At 48.8% G+C, this 14,996-nt stretch overlaps 1 protein-coding gene across 1 annotated transcript in view; it reads right to left on the reverse strand.

Annotated features, from left to right (window-relative positions):
• The window catches only part of XPNPEP2 (X-prolyl aminopeptidase 2), a 30,850-nt gene extending 16,085 nt beyond the window's left edge, over nt 1-14,765 (reverse strand). The window contains exons 1-11 of the mRNA XM_017853116.1: nt 14,479-14,765; nt 11,536-11,609; nt 9,661-9,771; nt 8,466-8,529; nt 7,375-7,479; nt 7,034-7,120; nt 5,958-6,104; nt 3,144-3,245; nt 1,908-1,989; nt 1,389-1,584; nt 501-590 (exon numbers count right to left, since the gene is read on the reverse strand). Of these exons, the coding sequence (XP_017708605.1) occupies nt 501-590; nt 1,389-1,584; nt 1,908-1,989; nt 3,144-3,245; nt 5,958-6,104; nt 7,034-7,120; nt 7,375-7,479; nt 8,466-8,529; nt 9,661-9,771; nt 11,536-11,609; nt 14,479-14,527 (1,107 nt within the window). The 5' untranslated portion in view covers nt 14,528-14,765. The remainder of the gene's footprint in view (nt 1-500; nt 591-1,388; nt 1,585-1,907; nt 1,990-3,143; nt 3,246-5,957; nt 6,105-7,033; nt 7,121-7,374; nt 7,480-8,465; nt 8,530-9,660; nt 9,772-11,535; nt 11,610-14,478) is intronic.
• Between the last annotated feature and the right edge of the window lie 231 nt (nt 14,766-14,996).

The raw sequence follows: 14,996 nt of genomic DNA on the forward strand, positions 1-14,996 counted from the left end.
CTCTCCTCTTTCTCTCTCTCTCTCTTTCTTTCTTTTCTTTCTCCTTCCTTCCTTCCTTCCTTCCTTCCTTCCTTCCTTCCTTCCTTCTTTTTTTTTGTTTTTGTTTTTGTTTTTCAGAGACAGGGTCGCCCAGGCTGGAGTGCAGTCGCATGATCTCAGCTCATTGCAACCTCTGCTTCCCAGGTTCAAGCGATTCTCATGCCTCAGCCTCCTGAGTAGCTGGGACTACAGGTGACTGCCACCATGCCCGGCTAATTTTTGTGTTTTTAGTAGAGATGGGGCTTCACCATATTGGCCAGGCTGGTCTTGGACTCCTGAGCTCAAGCGATCCTCTCACCTTGGCCTCCCAAAGTGCTGGGATTACAGGTGTGAGCCACTACACCCAGCTTGCTTCTTTGTTTCATTGAGGGTCTTCTTCAGGCTCTTCTGGAAGCCTTTCCTTTCTAACTCATTAGGCTGGATACTCCCAAAAGGCCATGTCTGCCTGAACGTGGACTTACGTGGCTGGCCTTGAGGAGGGCCTGTTCCTTGCTGTTCTTCACTGCCTTGGTCATCATCACTGGGGAGTAGGTATCTGTCACGAGTTTCTCCTGTTGGGGGCAGGGAGGAGAAAAGGAGGTCTGGGGGCACAGTAAAGGAGGTCTCCATGGCACAGGGGTGTTTTCAAAGGACTGGCAGGAGGACCCAGCAGAGGTGAGACTTGCCACCGTTTCTTGGCAATGCTCTCTCCTCTGTGTGCTTTCTGTCTTTCCTAGTTTTCCACATCCAGCTGAACCTTCTCTCCTTCCCGGAAGGCTTCCTTGATTGACACTGCCTTGCTTAGCAGTGAACTCCCTGTCTTTGGATCCCACTAGCACTCTGGGATGGATCAGAGTCTGGCCTGAGTCAATCGACGGGCTGTTCTGACAGTGTAAGTTTCCTGTACATATCATGACAGCTACCATTTATTAAACGCCTACCATGTGTCAGCCATATACACTATCTCCTTTAAATCTCCACTGAACGACTCCTGCGAGGTCAGGACTCTTATTGCCATTTTATAGGTGAAGAAAAAGACCCAGATTGGCTAAGTTGCTTGTCCAAAGTCACTGCACAGCTAGTTAGGGGTGGAGCTGGAATTCATTTTCAAGTTTGGCTGACTCCAAAGTCTCTGCTAGATCAGACCATATACTCTCCAACCTCCTGACAATTTTATGAGCTCTCTGGACGAACATCCCTGTTTCCTATTCTGTCTCTTCCCAGTTAGGCCAAGAAGGGAACTCACTGCACAGTTGTTGGCTGACCAGGTGACTGAATGGCTGAGGGGTTTCATCTCACTTTAGATTAAGACTTCTCAGGCCTGGAGCGGAGATTGGTGCCTGGCTTGGGCTGGGGCCTGGTAAACCCACCTTGGGTATCACTTCATAGATCCCATACATGGTATAGCTGGTCCCAATCCAGATCCTCACATCTCCCAATGCGTAGGCCTGGATGCTGTCACGAACTTGACTGTAATCCTCGATTTGCACACACATGGGGCCTGTGCAACTGGAGTTCAGATAGCTCAAGATTTCAGAGCTAAAGCGACTCTTGTTTGCAAACAACCTGGGTGGGGCGGGAAGGCAAGGAGGGTCCTGAGCATCTGTTAAGAATGCAAAGGACCAGAGGCAGTCACAGTCCCTTTGTTCCTGGAGGTCAAAGGAAGCCAGCCCCAGGGAGCCAAGCAGGCCAGATTTGGGATTCAACAGGGACAGAGGTTTAAAGAGTCAGGAAAAGCCAACAGGGGGTTTTCTAAAGGGTCGTGCTGGGGCAGGCACCAAGTTGATGGGCAACCAGAAGGCTGTACATTAAGGCAGGATCAGTGGTGGGGCATCGAGAGGGTGGAAGTTGGAGGAAGTCCACGACAGCAAACTAAGGAAAAGCCATACCTGATAGAAGAGTCTGTGAGCAGTGTGTAGGAATAGAAGAAGGGGTTATAGGGGATGTCACTGGCTCGAAGGTTGAAGAGCCCTGGGAAGAGAATTGACAAGGACTATTTAATGCTGATCTGCCTGAGGCAAGCTTTTCTCTTTTCTTTTTTTCTTTCCTTCCTTCCTTCTTCCCTTCCTTCCTCCCTCCCTCCTCCTCCTCTCTTTCTTTCCTTTCTTTCTTTCTTTCTTTCTTTCTTTCTTCCTTTCTTTCTTTTCTTTCTTTCTTTCTTTCTTCTTTCTTTCTTTCTTTCTTTCTTTTTTTTTTTTGACAGTATCTTGCTCTGTCGCCCAGGCTGGAGTGCAGTGGCAAGATCTCACTGCAACCTCCACCTCCCAGGTTCAAGCAAGTCTCCTGCCTTACCCACCCAAGTAGCTGGGATTACAGGTGCCCACCACCACGCCCAACTAATTTTTGTATTTTTAATAGAGGCGGGGTTTCAACATGTTGATCAGACTGGTCTTGAACTCCTGACTTCAGATGATCCGCCCACCTTGGCCTCCCAAAGTGCTGGGATTACAGGCGTGAGTCACCGTGCCTGGCCTGAGGCAAGCATTTCTGACACTTTTGCCCTACGGTTTCTTTTGGCCCCCAAAGATTAACAGCAACATGCTTGCATCATCTACCTCTGCATGTTACTCAATCTTTTTTTTTTTTTCTTTTGGGAGGGGGGCAGTCTTTGAAATGCTGTTGAGAGTTATGGCTCTTTCCCCCCAGAAAAATGCAGATACTTAGCAATCAGCACACAGTTCCAGTGGGTCCCTGGAATATCTGAAGCCCAGCCATAGGGATCAGACAAGAAGCCCTGAGCCATGCCAGAAAGAGTAGGGTCCCACTGGGTGCTAAAGCTGGGAGTGTGAGTGCCCTGGGGTAGTGGCTAAGTTGTTGGGAGGCATTTGCTGGTCCTCCTCCCCTTAATGGGATGGAAGCACTTTGCTGCCATGGTCAGTTCATTCCTCTGGTGGCCTGTGGGCTGGTACCGGCTTATTCAGGGCTACCTTGTGTCCTTTTTCTGCAGCCATGAGCTCCTGCCCCCTTACCCTTCTTGGTTCTCACAGGCTGTGGCCATGGAGTTCTGAAGAACTGGTGGGCACACGGTTATTTGGGGAGGAGCTAGCTCTGTGCTACAGGGCCTGGGAGGCTTAGGGCATTGGGGAGACCCAGGCGGCTACCCATGTCTGCAAATCCACACTCACAGGCCGTCTCCTCAAGTGCCGACAGAAGGACGGCAGTTGGGGCCTTCTGATGCTTTTGCATCTGACTTCGGACGCCAGATACTTTCTCCTGCCAAGTGCTCCCTAGAAGCAAAGGAGCCCAAAGAAAGTGTAAGTGACAGACCTTGCCTTTGGCACTTGGTTCCTGGAAGGTCAGCCTTAGAGTAACAGTTTTGCATCCTCTTAAAAAGCAGCAGAACCCTTTCCTCAGACAAACTCTTACTTGTGTACTCATTAATGACATGGGCCCTGCACCAAGATGGGGCTCAAATCCTGGCTTTGCCATTACTGGATGGGTGACCTTGGGCAAATTACTTAACCCCTCTGTGTCTCATTTTGTACATCTGTAAAATGGGGATGAAGTATAATAAGTATCTGCCTCAATAGGGTTGCTATGAGGATGGAATGAATTAATATTTGTAAAGGACACTCAATGGTATCTTGAGATGTAGTAACTCTTGTATCTTTCTGATTAATAAATAAGCATGCAGACTGAGATCAGGAGAGCAGTTCTAGTTGAAGGACAAAGGGGTAGGGCTGGGGCCATGTTCAACCTTCTCCTCTGCGGTAACTGTAGTATTTACTAAGCCACGGGTACTGGTCTAAGTACTCCATGTGCATTGCTCTAATTCTTACCCGTCCCATTTTACAGATAAGGAAACTGAGGCTTCAGAGAGGTAAAGTGACTTGTCTAGGGTTTCATGGATGCAAGACGCGGAGCCGGGATTTGAACTCTGGTCTGTCTGACTGCATGGTCCACGCTCTTAATCTGTACAGACACTACTGTCTTGATAACATCGTCAGTCTCCAAATCTGTCCTTAAACTCTGTGTCACAGCACCGTCCTTTCTCAGATGCTTATATCCAGGTTCTAGGACTTTAGTTTTCATCTTCTGTCCCTGCCCCCTGTAAGGTATTCAAAGAATCTACACCAGGCAGGACTAGGAGTTTGCTGGCCGAAGGCCATAAAGAGTCCTAGTTGGGTTCAGATATGAGCGTAAATAACTTAATGTCGTGAAAAATATTTCGTGTAAACTGGTAAAACTATTCAACAATGACCAAAGCTTTGGGTACAATACATTTTGCAGGTTTATTTTACTACATATTTAACACATAATTTATGTTATGTGTAAAATACACATAGCATAAAACGTATCATTTTAACGTTTTGAAAGTGCACAATTCAGTGGCTTTCAGCACACTCACAATGTTGTGCAACCATCACCACGATCTAATTCTAGAACATTTTCATCATCCCCAAAGGAAACCCTGTGCTCACTAAGGAGTCACTCCCTATCCCCCCTCCCCTGAGCCCCAGGAAACCACTAATTTATTTTCTGTCTCTATGGATTTGCCAATGCTGGATATTTCATACAAATGGAATTGTACAATTCCATTGAGAAGGCCAGGCCTTCTCTGACTGGCTTCTTTCACTTGCAATTATGTTTTCAAGGTTCAGGAACATGATACCTTTCTGAGAAACCAAATGAACCCAAATTTCAACGGTCTGGTGCGTACAGGTATCTTTGAGTAGCGAAATTTTCATGTTCTGCCCTTTACACTCTCCTTTCTCCTTTAAAACCTGCAAGTGGCTGGAAAGTCTCTCTCGTCTCTATAAGCTTATTGAAGCTGAACTCTGTTCTTCGGCTTCCAAACTCAAGCTCCAGGTGCCTTTTTCTTGAAGACTGGCAGCGTGCGATGACTCGGCATCCTCTCACTTTTGGGAAGTGACAAAACCCTTCCAGCCCCAGAAAGGTTTTTCTTTTTTTTCTCCTCCCCTTCCCGACATAACTTTGACTTTCTTTATCTGAATAAGATGAGTTTTATTTATGATTTAACAGTCTTGGATAGTAAGTTTCTTTTAAAATGGTGTCAAGATGCAGAAAGAATGATTCTACAATTTATATCAGAACAGATAAAGAAAAATGGACACAATTTTCACTTGTTTCATCATGGCTGCTATTTTGAAATTTCCCTTCTGCTTTATTGGCTCCTTTCTAAATGAGAAATTGTGTGGACTTGCATGTGGAAAGGGATCTCTTGGCTTGATCACTGTTACTAGGAATCCAAGTTCATTGGCTCATTCAGAATTCCCAGGGAGATAGGAGTGGTTGGTGGCCAAGATACTGATTCATAATCAGTAGCCTGGACTTTAGTTACGACTTACAGGAATCTTACAACATACTGTTCTTTTGTGATGTATTTAGATAGTGTCAACAGGGTCAAGGTTATTGATGTTATATTTTTCTAACTTTCTTGATTGGTCCAGCAAAACCTGAACTGTAATCTGTGCTACAGAATGACTCTGAACTTAGTTATTTACTTATTCTGTCCACTCCTGGCCCACCTGACCCCAGCCATCTCACAAATCTAAATTCTTCATCACAAGAGGGTCAGAAGTAAAGGTCTGAATGATTCATTATGGATCAGTCTCCGCCACCAGACAAGCAAATCATATCATGCTTTTTTATCTCTCTTGAAAGGGGTTGGATATTTCCTCTCATCTTTCTCTGTTTTCCTTCTTTCCTCCCTTCCTACTTCATCTTGCTTCAAATCTTAACATTCTTTAATCCAACATTTTCTAAGTATGGTCGGAGGACATTTTGATTCAGACTCCTCAAGGGGAGGGGGCCCTGAAATCTGCATTTTAAACAAGCATCCCAGGTGACTCATGTGCATGCTAAGGTTTGCAAACCACTGCTTTGGTACCTCTGATGATGAAGTTCGCCACCTATGGAATAGCAGCCAGGACTTGCATTGCTACAAGTTGGGAAGGAAACTGGGCTTACTGAATCACCTGTGAATGCCTCCTGCAGGGCATAAATGGGTTGATTTGGAACCGGTGGCCTCTCTGATCCCCACACCAGGTCCACAAGGTTGGTTGTGATGGACACCAGCTGTCTGTTAGAGCCTTGGAGGGCCAGATTATAACTCTCCCAGGTGTCTGCAGAGACAGGAAGGAGTCACTTGTCCCTTGCCCATTTACACCTCAGGAAAAAATTGGATTCAAGCAAAGTTAGTCCTGGTTCCCTTTGCCTCCATTTGCAGCCCAGCTGCCCTGAGCCTGCCCCAGCAGCCTGCCCCCCCTCCCCCGGCATGTGTGCCCATGCTGGGGTATGTTTCTCATCCTCTTTCTGCTTTCCAAGCCTAATGCCCTGAGCCTACTCGAACACTGACTGCCACAAATTGGCTAAGCTTGTCTTTTACATTGCCAGTGGCTGTGGGTGGTCCTTCTTTTGGGCACTAATTATTTTATCAGGGCTTCAATGTCACAGTCCAAAGGAATGGTGATGTTCCGGCCATTGGACAGGCTGACAAAGAAGCCAGTTCTAAAGCACAAGCCTTTCAGTACATATTCATAAGGACTCCTCTTTGGGGGAACGGGCTGGTCAGCTCTCTGGGGCCCCAGAACTCAGAGAGTTGTATTCTCAGGGGCCTTTAAAAAAAAAAACAAAAAAACTCAGAGGCCCTCCCAACTCTTTTGACCCTTCTAAGCTACCTTCCAGAAGAGGGTTACCATGTGATTCCAGCACCATCATTGGCAGGGTTCCAGGGCACAGAGAATGGTTCTGAGTTCAAGCACATTCTGCCTATTCATCCACTGGATCTTTAATGATTCACTGAGTCTTCTAGGTTGGGTCTCTGCACTCATGGATTTTAAAATATTTGTACTGATTCTTTTAAATGTATTTTAATTACACAATTCCATGAATACATCCTCATTGCAAAACATTCTGCAACTACAATTTCAAATGCTCTATCTTTATAGTCCCACCGCCCCTCCTTCTACCAAGGTCCATTTCTTTATATCCCAGGAAAGCTAAGTTACCCTTGTTGGCATGGACAAATTCAGGGACTGAGGGAAGACCATACCAATGGACAAGAGGAAGGGATCAAAGCCCACACACCCTCCAGCAGGAATCTCGGTGAGGAGCCAGGTGACAATAGGAGTGGTGCCAACTGAAAGAAAGATAGGAAGGAATGCAGAGGTCACCCCCAGGGCCAGCCCAAGGCCCTGCAGCCAGGGGTTCTGTCTGACGGTCCTACCACATGTGTCTTCCTTGAGATCAGCCTTGAAGGTCAGTGATGGCCTCAAATTTCCTAAGCTCCCCATAGGGACCCAGCATGGTCTTACATGCATGCTCTCACCTATATCTTCCTGAACCTAGTCCAGGTCCCAAGACTTGGGGGACAAATCCATGTGGCCCTTCTACCTTCCTTATGGAGCTCCCAGTTGCAGTCCATCTGCCGCTCAGCCTGAGTCCAGTAGCGACTGTCGGTCCAGACAGCTGCTTTCTTCATGGTCACCACTGCAGTTCCTGGGGCAGAACAGAGAAACTTGCAGGTGAGGGTGAAGGGGAGGAATGTGGCATTAGCTGATGGATGTGCAATGCAGTGCTGGCTCTGAGAATGCCACGAGGGGCCTCTGGAAAGAGATTCTCTCCTCCATTGGAAGGAAGTGAGGAAGGAGATGTTAAAAAGAGCTATGGGGGGAGCTGGCAGAAAGGTGTCCTGAATCAGGCACCTCTGCTTTGTGTCGACGGCTGCTTGTGGACTTTCAGCAGAAGTGAGGTCAACTTTTGGCTGCAAGTAGGCACTCTCAGGAAAGATGGGGCTCAGCGTAAAGACTCGGTGGCTGATCAGGACGCTAAGGCAGAGGCTCAGCTGAGGACTGGTGGGGAAGAATAATCCAGAGATTTTGGCAAAGGGAACAAGAGCCTATGATGCACGAGGCAGGGTAGTTTGAAGCCCAAGGAGGAATGTTTGAGGATCAGAAAAGGAAACTTGGATTTCATTCAATGGGCCAGGATCACGGTGCGAGGCCCCTTCAGACACTGTCATCTCATCAGGGGCTTCTGTTTGTGTCTCATTTGGCCATGTGAAGTGATGTTGTCCGTAAAGCAACTGGCAAAGGAAAGCTTTGTCCCCAAATGAGCCCTCATGTGAAGGGAATCGGCAGATTCTAAGTGGTTAGAGGTAGAAGTAGCGACTATGCAGAAACGGAGCCCAGGAGTGCCAGACTGGGCCTAGCTGCAGCAGAGGTAATGAGCATGGGAAGGCAGCCTCTGCCTCATTTCTACACATCTGCCTCATTTCTACACAGAAAGTGGCTGGTGGGCTATGAGATATGTGCCCTGGGGAATATGATGGCTTTGGGGTGGTAGAGGGAGACAGAGAGAGTAGAAAGGTTTTCTCTACAGCAGGTTCTGGGGTCCCAGATGCTGAGACACTAGCCACATTAGGTCCTCTGTGAGCACCTCTGGATCTACCAACAAAAGCAATAGGGCTGGGTAATGATTGTCACCTGCAGACCCTGTAAAGCCTGTAATCCACGCACGCCTCTCGTCATGTTGGCCGATGTACTCGTTCTAGGAAATCAACAACACCATCATTAGCCTTTTTCGTGGTGTCAGATCCCACATGAAAGGCCCCCAACCACATCCCAGTTATTTCTGTCTGTCGGCTCCAACCCCTTGTCAGCTACAAGCCCAAGCACACAAAGTGCCTCTTCCAGGAAGCCCTCTGTAACTCTCCCAGCCTTCAATATCTTCCCTTCCTTTGAGCAACTGTAACTTTTGCAATTCAACACCCCCCACCCTGCCCCATCCACACTGGACTCAGTGCAACACTGGACTGTTCTGCAAAGGAGCCTTGTTGCCCTGCCCTGCAAATTCTATGCAGTCCAGGGTCCTGTCTTTTGGTTCGTTTGGGTTTTCCCCTCCAGCTAACCCTTCTCCCTCCTGAGTCAAGCACAGTAGACTGGGAACATCATAACTTCTGCAAAGGGCTTTACATATTATCATATTTTGATCCTCATAATCCTTGGAGATAGATCTCATTACAGACCCATTTCTCTTTGCAGAAGAGGAAACTGAGGCTCAGGGAAGTTCAGACACTTACCCAACATTCTTAGCCCTTCCCAGCATGTAGGAAAACTAATTCAAACAAGCTAATTGACACTGAAAATGCCCTGTCTCCCAAATGGGCTGGTGTTGGAAAGGTGGATGGTATGGAGGGTGGAGCTAGTGATGGGAAGCGGTGGGATGGGTGCCCCCCTCCACAGTCAACCCCGCACTCCCATAACCTAGGATTTTGGATCATTTTGCTACTCCATTCCACAGAGTATGGGAAGCCCTGGGCCGGAAGGGAGCTTAGAGTTTTTCCAGTCCAATTTCTAGCCCACCTTCTAACCTCCTAGGGCAGGGATACCCTAAACATTCATTCTGGATCTGCCTTCTAGGAATTGATGAAAATTGATTCTGAAGTTGTTTATAGTTTAATTTCTTGAGGTTAAGGAGGTTTGGCAATGTCTCCCCGCCTATGTAGAAGGATACATTCTTTCAGTTGCCCTAAAACTACCGTGTCCATGCTCTCCACTTCCCTCCCTTTGCGCGTCAGATCCTTTCTCTGCCTTAATCTTCTGAGTTTTAACAGCTACTGTTTGTGGTCTCTGACCCAGGGTATTGGAGAGGGCAAGGGGGAGAGAAGCTGTCTCTTACCATGTGAGCATCCGTGTCTGGGATGATGTAGGCTGAGAGATTCTGGGTCTGCATCTGCTGGCGGAGGGCTGTGAGTGACACTGTGGTGTTGACCACAGTAACTGGAAGGTACTGACAGATGACAAGAAGATATCGAGACACAAACAAACAGATACACACGTTGCTTAGAGAAAATGACACATGGGACCCTGGCCTCCAGAAGAGCCCCCAGCCTCTCCTGAAGCGGGGGTTGGGGAAAGTTAGGCTGACCTGGCTTGGGAAGGGTTGGGGCGGTAACTGATATTGCCGCTAGTCTAGATAATGATGCCTGGGTTGGGTGGAGATGGAGGTGTTGAAGAGTTTGGAAAGGGACCCCTTGTGACAGTAACGGGACCTGAGTCTGGGATGCGGGTGTGGGTGAGAACTGCAGGGGTCTGAGCTCTGGCACTGGGCCAGGCCATGCAGACGGTCCTTCTTTGGCTACCTGGGGGTGGGGTTGCCAGATTAGCAAATAAAAATACAGGACACTCACCTAGTTATGTTTGCATTTCAAATAAACAATGTATAATTTGGGGGCATACTTGCAGTAAATTTGTTATCTAAAATTCAAATGTAACTGGGTGTCCTGTATTTTATCTGGCAACCTTCCCTTGGCAGGGCTTTTCAGGTTGCCACCCACTGGTCCCAAATGGCAGAGGAGAGTGAATGAATGCCCCAGCAGTTTGAGATATTGCCCAGAAAGACCCTTTCCAGACCAGTTCTCTATTTCTTTACAGGTCGTTTTAGCTTTAAAACAAAAAGCATGTTTTCGTTTGTGCTGTTTTGCTTTCTACTCCACAATATATCCATGTTTGTTTTAACATAAACGTAATGTGGTTTGCCCACCCACCCGCCTGCCCCAGGGGGTCCCATAAAGTTGATATTGCTAGCAGATGTACTGCGTTTTTCCCATGGTTTACAGTGCTGCTGGCATGCCTACCCCTTAGCCCTACTCTGATTGTAGAAAGAATCACTCTGCTCCCCAGCTAGGAAGCTGACTACTGAAGCCCCTTCTGCGGGACCTTTTCCTCATCTTTACACCCCAGGCCTCCCCCTCTTGCCTTTCCGTTGGCTCTTCTTTGGTTTTGGTTTTGTTTTGTTTTGTTTTTGAGACAGAGTCTCGCTCTGTTGCCCAGACTGGAGTGTAGTGGCACGATCTCGGCTCACTGCAACCTCTGCTTCCTGGGTTCAAGCAATTCTTCCGCCTCAGCCTCCCAAGTAGCGGGGATTACAGGGACCTGCCACCATGCCTAGTTCATTTTTTTTTTTTATTTTTAGTAGAGACAGGGTTTCACCATTTTGCTCAGGATGGTCTCGAACTCCTGACCTCAGGTGATCCACCCGACTTGGTCTCCCAAAGTGCTGGGATTACAGGCGTCAGCCACAGTGCCCGGCCTCCGCTGGCTCTTCTAACCTCTGTCTTCCTCCCTCTTCCCTTCTGTGCTTCTCCTTTTGCTGTCATTCTAGAATTTGTCTTTTTTCCCTCCCATCTTTCTCGCCTCTGCCTGGCCTCAGCCAAAGGCCAGCTAGGGCCCTCCTGCCCTCCTCCCTCCTCCTAGCGGGGTTTCCCAGACCCAGATCAGCACGGAAGCAGATAACCTGCTGCGGGAATGAGTGGGAGGGAGGGGAGGGCACTGATGTGGAGGGGAGGGAGTGGAGGGGGGAGGGGCCCCAGAGTCCGGAAATCAGGAGAAAGCCTGGTAGGGGGAGGGGCTACCAACTGAGCGAATGGGGGATGGAGAAGACGATAGGGCACAGCGGGGGTGCCTCGGTGCAGGGGTGCGTGGGGCAGGGTGGCAGGGAGGTGCGCTGGGGGGGAGGGGAGCTGTGCGCGGGGCGAGGGCGGGGGCCACTCACAGGAGGGTTGGTGGAACAGTTTCTCACATCCTGCCCTCCAAGGTCCGCTGGCTTTGGGTGGCCCCAGGCACAAGCTAGAAGCCCGGAGAGAAATCCAGGGTCATTTGGGGACCAGCTAATTACTAGAGAGGGAAGGCGTATCCTCCCTCAGCCCGCCCCGCAGGGCCTCCGTCCTTTGAAACGCACGAAGATGGCCAGCTCTACTTGAGGATAAAAATAATCACATTTCATAGGAAATCAGGCTGAATTGGATAGCACCCTGGGTCACAATCAAAGAAATCTGTTTCATAGACAAGTGATTGCCACTTTTGGATGGGTTTTAGTGCTCATTAAATCAATTTTTCTTCTAATCTAATTGGGTCTTTTCAGGGTTTAGTGAAGTGGAAAAGTTGTGTGTAAATTAAATTTTTGTTATCAAATTTTCTTTGAAATGCTCTAGAGGATCACACTAAATAATCACCCCACCTTCATTTTAGCCTTTTATAAATCTAATTGTATAATACACTGGGTTGACTTCAATTCAAGGCCTGCTTGCACTGTTTCTTACAGTCCAAATCTTTGCCTATCGTTCCAGGTTCATTTTCAATATATTAGACAGAAATCCCAGTCTTCTATGGTGAGGAAAGGTGGATTAATTAGCATTTAAAGACACCCTACTATGTGCCAGATACTGAACGCAGTAATTCACCTACAGTATCTCATTTGATATTTGTGACATCCCTATGAGGTGGAAATTATTGTTCACTTTCTGCAGAGGAGCAAGTCAAGGCCCAGATAGATCTGGTAACTTGTCTAACTTGTGCCACCAGCAGTCAGTGGTAGAACAGGGATTTGAACCCAGGCCATCTTAATACAAAAGAGATGAGTGTCCTTTCTGTCCTCCCACTCTGCCAAGTATGAGAGGTGGGCCTGGAAAGGGTGATGCCACAGAAGGGACAGAGTATATAGAGATCTAGTTTCCAGTTAGGGCTCTGCCCCAAATTTAGAGTGACTCAAGAGTGACCCCCCCAATATTGAGCAAACATCTCCTAAGCGCCTACTGTGTGCCAGGCACTGGACTAAGTTCTCCAGGCTCTGGACCTCTGGAAAGGAGGGGCTTGAATTAGACAAAGTCCCTTACTGCCCTGAAAGCCCAGTGGTCTCTGATAGTCCTTGCCTCTAACCCCTCTGTCTTTTAGAGAGGGATTTCCCTAGAGGGTAATGGGGCCCTGAGTGTGGGGAGACGTTACACTCCCCTCGGCCTCACCCCTTTTTTATTTGAGACAGAGTCTCTCTCTGTCACCCAGGTTGGAGTGCAGTGGGGCGATTTCAGCTCACTGCAATCTCTGCCTCCCGGGTTCAAGCGATTCTCCTGCCTCAGCCTCCCAAGTAGCTAGGACTACAGGCATGCACCCACCACACCCAGCTAATTTTTGTATTTTTAGTAGAGATGGGGTTTCACTATATTGGCCAGGCTGGTCTCGAACTCCTGACCTCAAGTGATCCACCCGCCTCGGCCTCCCAAAGTGTTGGGATTACAGGCGTGAGTCACTGCACCCAACACCCCTCCGCACCTGTTTTTTTTTTTTTTTCTTTTCTTTTTTTTTTTTTTGAGATGGAGTCTCCCTCTTTTGCCCAGGCTGGAGTGCAGTGGCATGATCTTGGCTCACTGCAGTCTCTGCCTACTGGGTTCAAGCGATTCTCATGCCTCCGCCCCCTGAGGAGCTGGGATTACAAGTGTGTGCCACCATGCCTGGCTAATTTTTGTAATTTTAGTAGAGATGGTGTTTCACCATGTTGGCCAGGCTGGTCTCGAACTTCTGACCTCAAGTGATTCGCCTGCCATGGCCTCCCAAAGAGCTGGGATTACAGGCATGAGCCACCACACCCAGCCACACTTTTGAGTGGGTTGAGCTACAGATGCAAGGAGGGTGGCTGGGGTTCATCACCATGAACGCTCTGCGTGATTTTGTCTTGGTCTCATAAACTCAAGGATCAGATGTGACCCATACTGTTCATTTAAGAAAATGAACACCCATTTCTGTAGAAACAGATCCCTGGCAAAATGTTGGCACTGAGATGCTAACATAAGAAGCGGGACACAGCCAACTTATGTCTCTCTGGACACCAGAATATGCTGTTCTCTGAGGCCAGGGGTTCCCAAGAGCAGGCTCTGCAGCTGAATGACTCTGTGGTCCCTGGCACAAGGCCTGGCTCTGGGTAGGTGCTCAGGAACTGGACACTGAGTGACTGATCAGGCCCTGCCGACAGATAACAAAGAAAGGAAGGCTAAGGTGGGAGCACTGGGCTGGGCACCTAGTTGAGGACAGAGAGGGTGCCGCAGGAGTGATGAAGACTCTCTCCCTGACCAAAGTTTAGTTAGGCTCCCCCAAAGCCTCTTCTCCACTTGGCCTTGACCTTGGCCTTCTGTGTCTGTCCTGCCCTTGCCAGGCCTGCATCACCCAGTCTTAGCAAGAATCTTGCTAAGTCAGTTTAGACACCCTTGATACCTGATCACTCTGGCCTGCCGTCAGCAAGAATCCTGTTCAGTCGGTTTAGCAAGAATCCCCCTACCCTTGCTATCTCCTCTTAATACTTTTCCATCCACTGACCCCCTCACTCTGCTCCTTGGCTACAGATCCCTGGAAGTCTTTTCTGTAATCAGAGTTGAGTCCCATCTCTCTCCTCTATTGCAATGCGGTAGTCTTAAATTAAGTTTTCCTTACCGTTTTAACGAGTGTCAGAATAATATTTTTTCTTTAACGGGGGAATGTAAAGGTGCCAAACCAGACTCGATCCAAGTCACGAGGGCCCCCAACACTGGCCCTGAGGTGCCTCTTCCTCAAGTCAGAGAGAGGAAGCAACAGAAAAAGAGACTCGTGCCCCAACCCTCACTCCAACCCTTTCTGAGCTCAGAGGGGAGAGGTCAGAGCTGCCTTCCAGTGGAAGCTAGGATGCACATACCACAGAGGAGGACCAGCCAGGGGCAGCAGCCCCAGTGAGCCCGGGCCATAGGGTCTCCAGATGCAGGCGCTGGGTGGATGGAGGGACAAGGGAGAGAGGGAGGGCTCTTTCCCCCGCCTCTTCCTTCAGGCCTTTCCTGGTCGCGAGCAGACAGTGGGTGGGGGCTGGCGTCAAGAAGGAGGCGTCTGGCTGCTGGATGGAGAGTGCCTCTCTGGTCTTTTGTTTTGGAGGGCTCTGGGAGCCAGGGTGGGTAGAGGAGCTTTGGGCTGCCCGAGGCGGACTGTGCAAGTTCCTAGTTGTCTAGGATAGGGTGTGAGGCTATCCTGGGCAGAGTCCAAAGATCTCAAGAGACAGAGGCACAACAGCTGGTCTCAATCAGCCTGCTTTTCCCAGCCCCCTCTCAGCAGCCCAGCCCCAGCCATTCCTTAATTTGGTCCCCTTCCCTCCAGCAAGCTGATTCCCATTAGCTCCCACACTCTGGGCTCTGGCTCCAGCACTTGCTTTTGCTGTGGGGATGG

The sequence above is a fragment of the Rhinopithecus bieti genome, unplaced genomic scaffold (genome assembly GCF_001698545.2).
Source record: "Rhinopithecus bieti isolate Rb0 unplaced genomic scaffold, ASM169854v2 scaffold_36909, whole genome shotgun sequence".
Classification (NCBI taxonomy): Eukaryota; Metazoa; Chordata; class Mammalia; order Primates; family Cercopithecidae; genus Rhinopithecus; species Rhinopithecus bieti.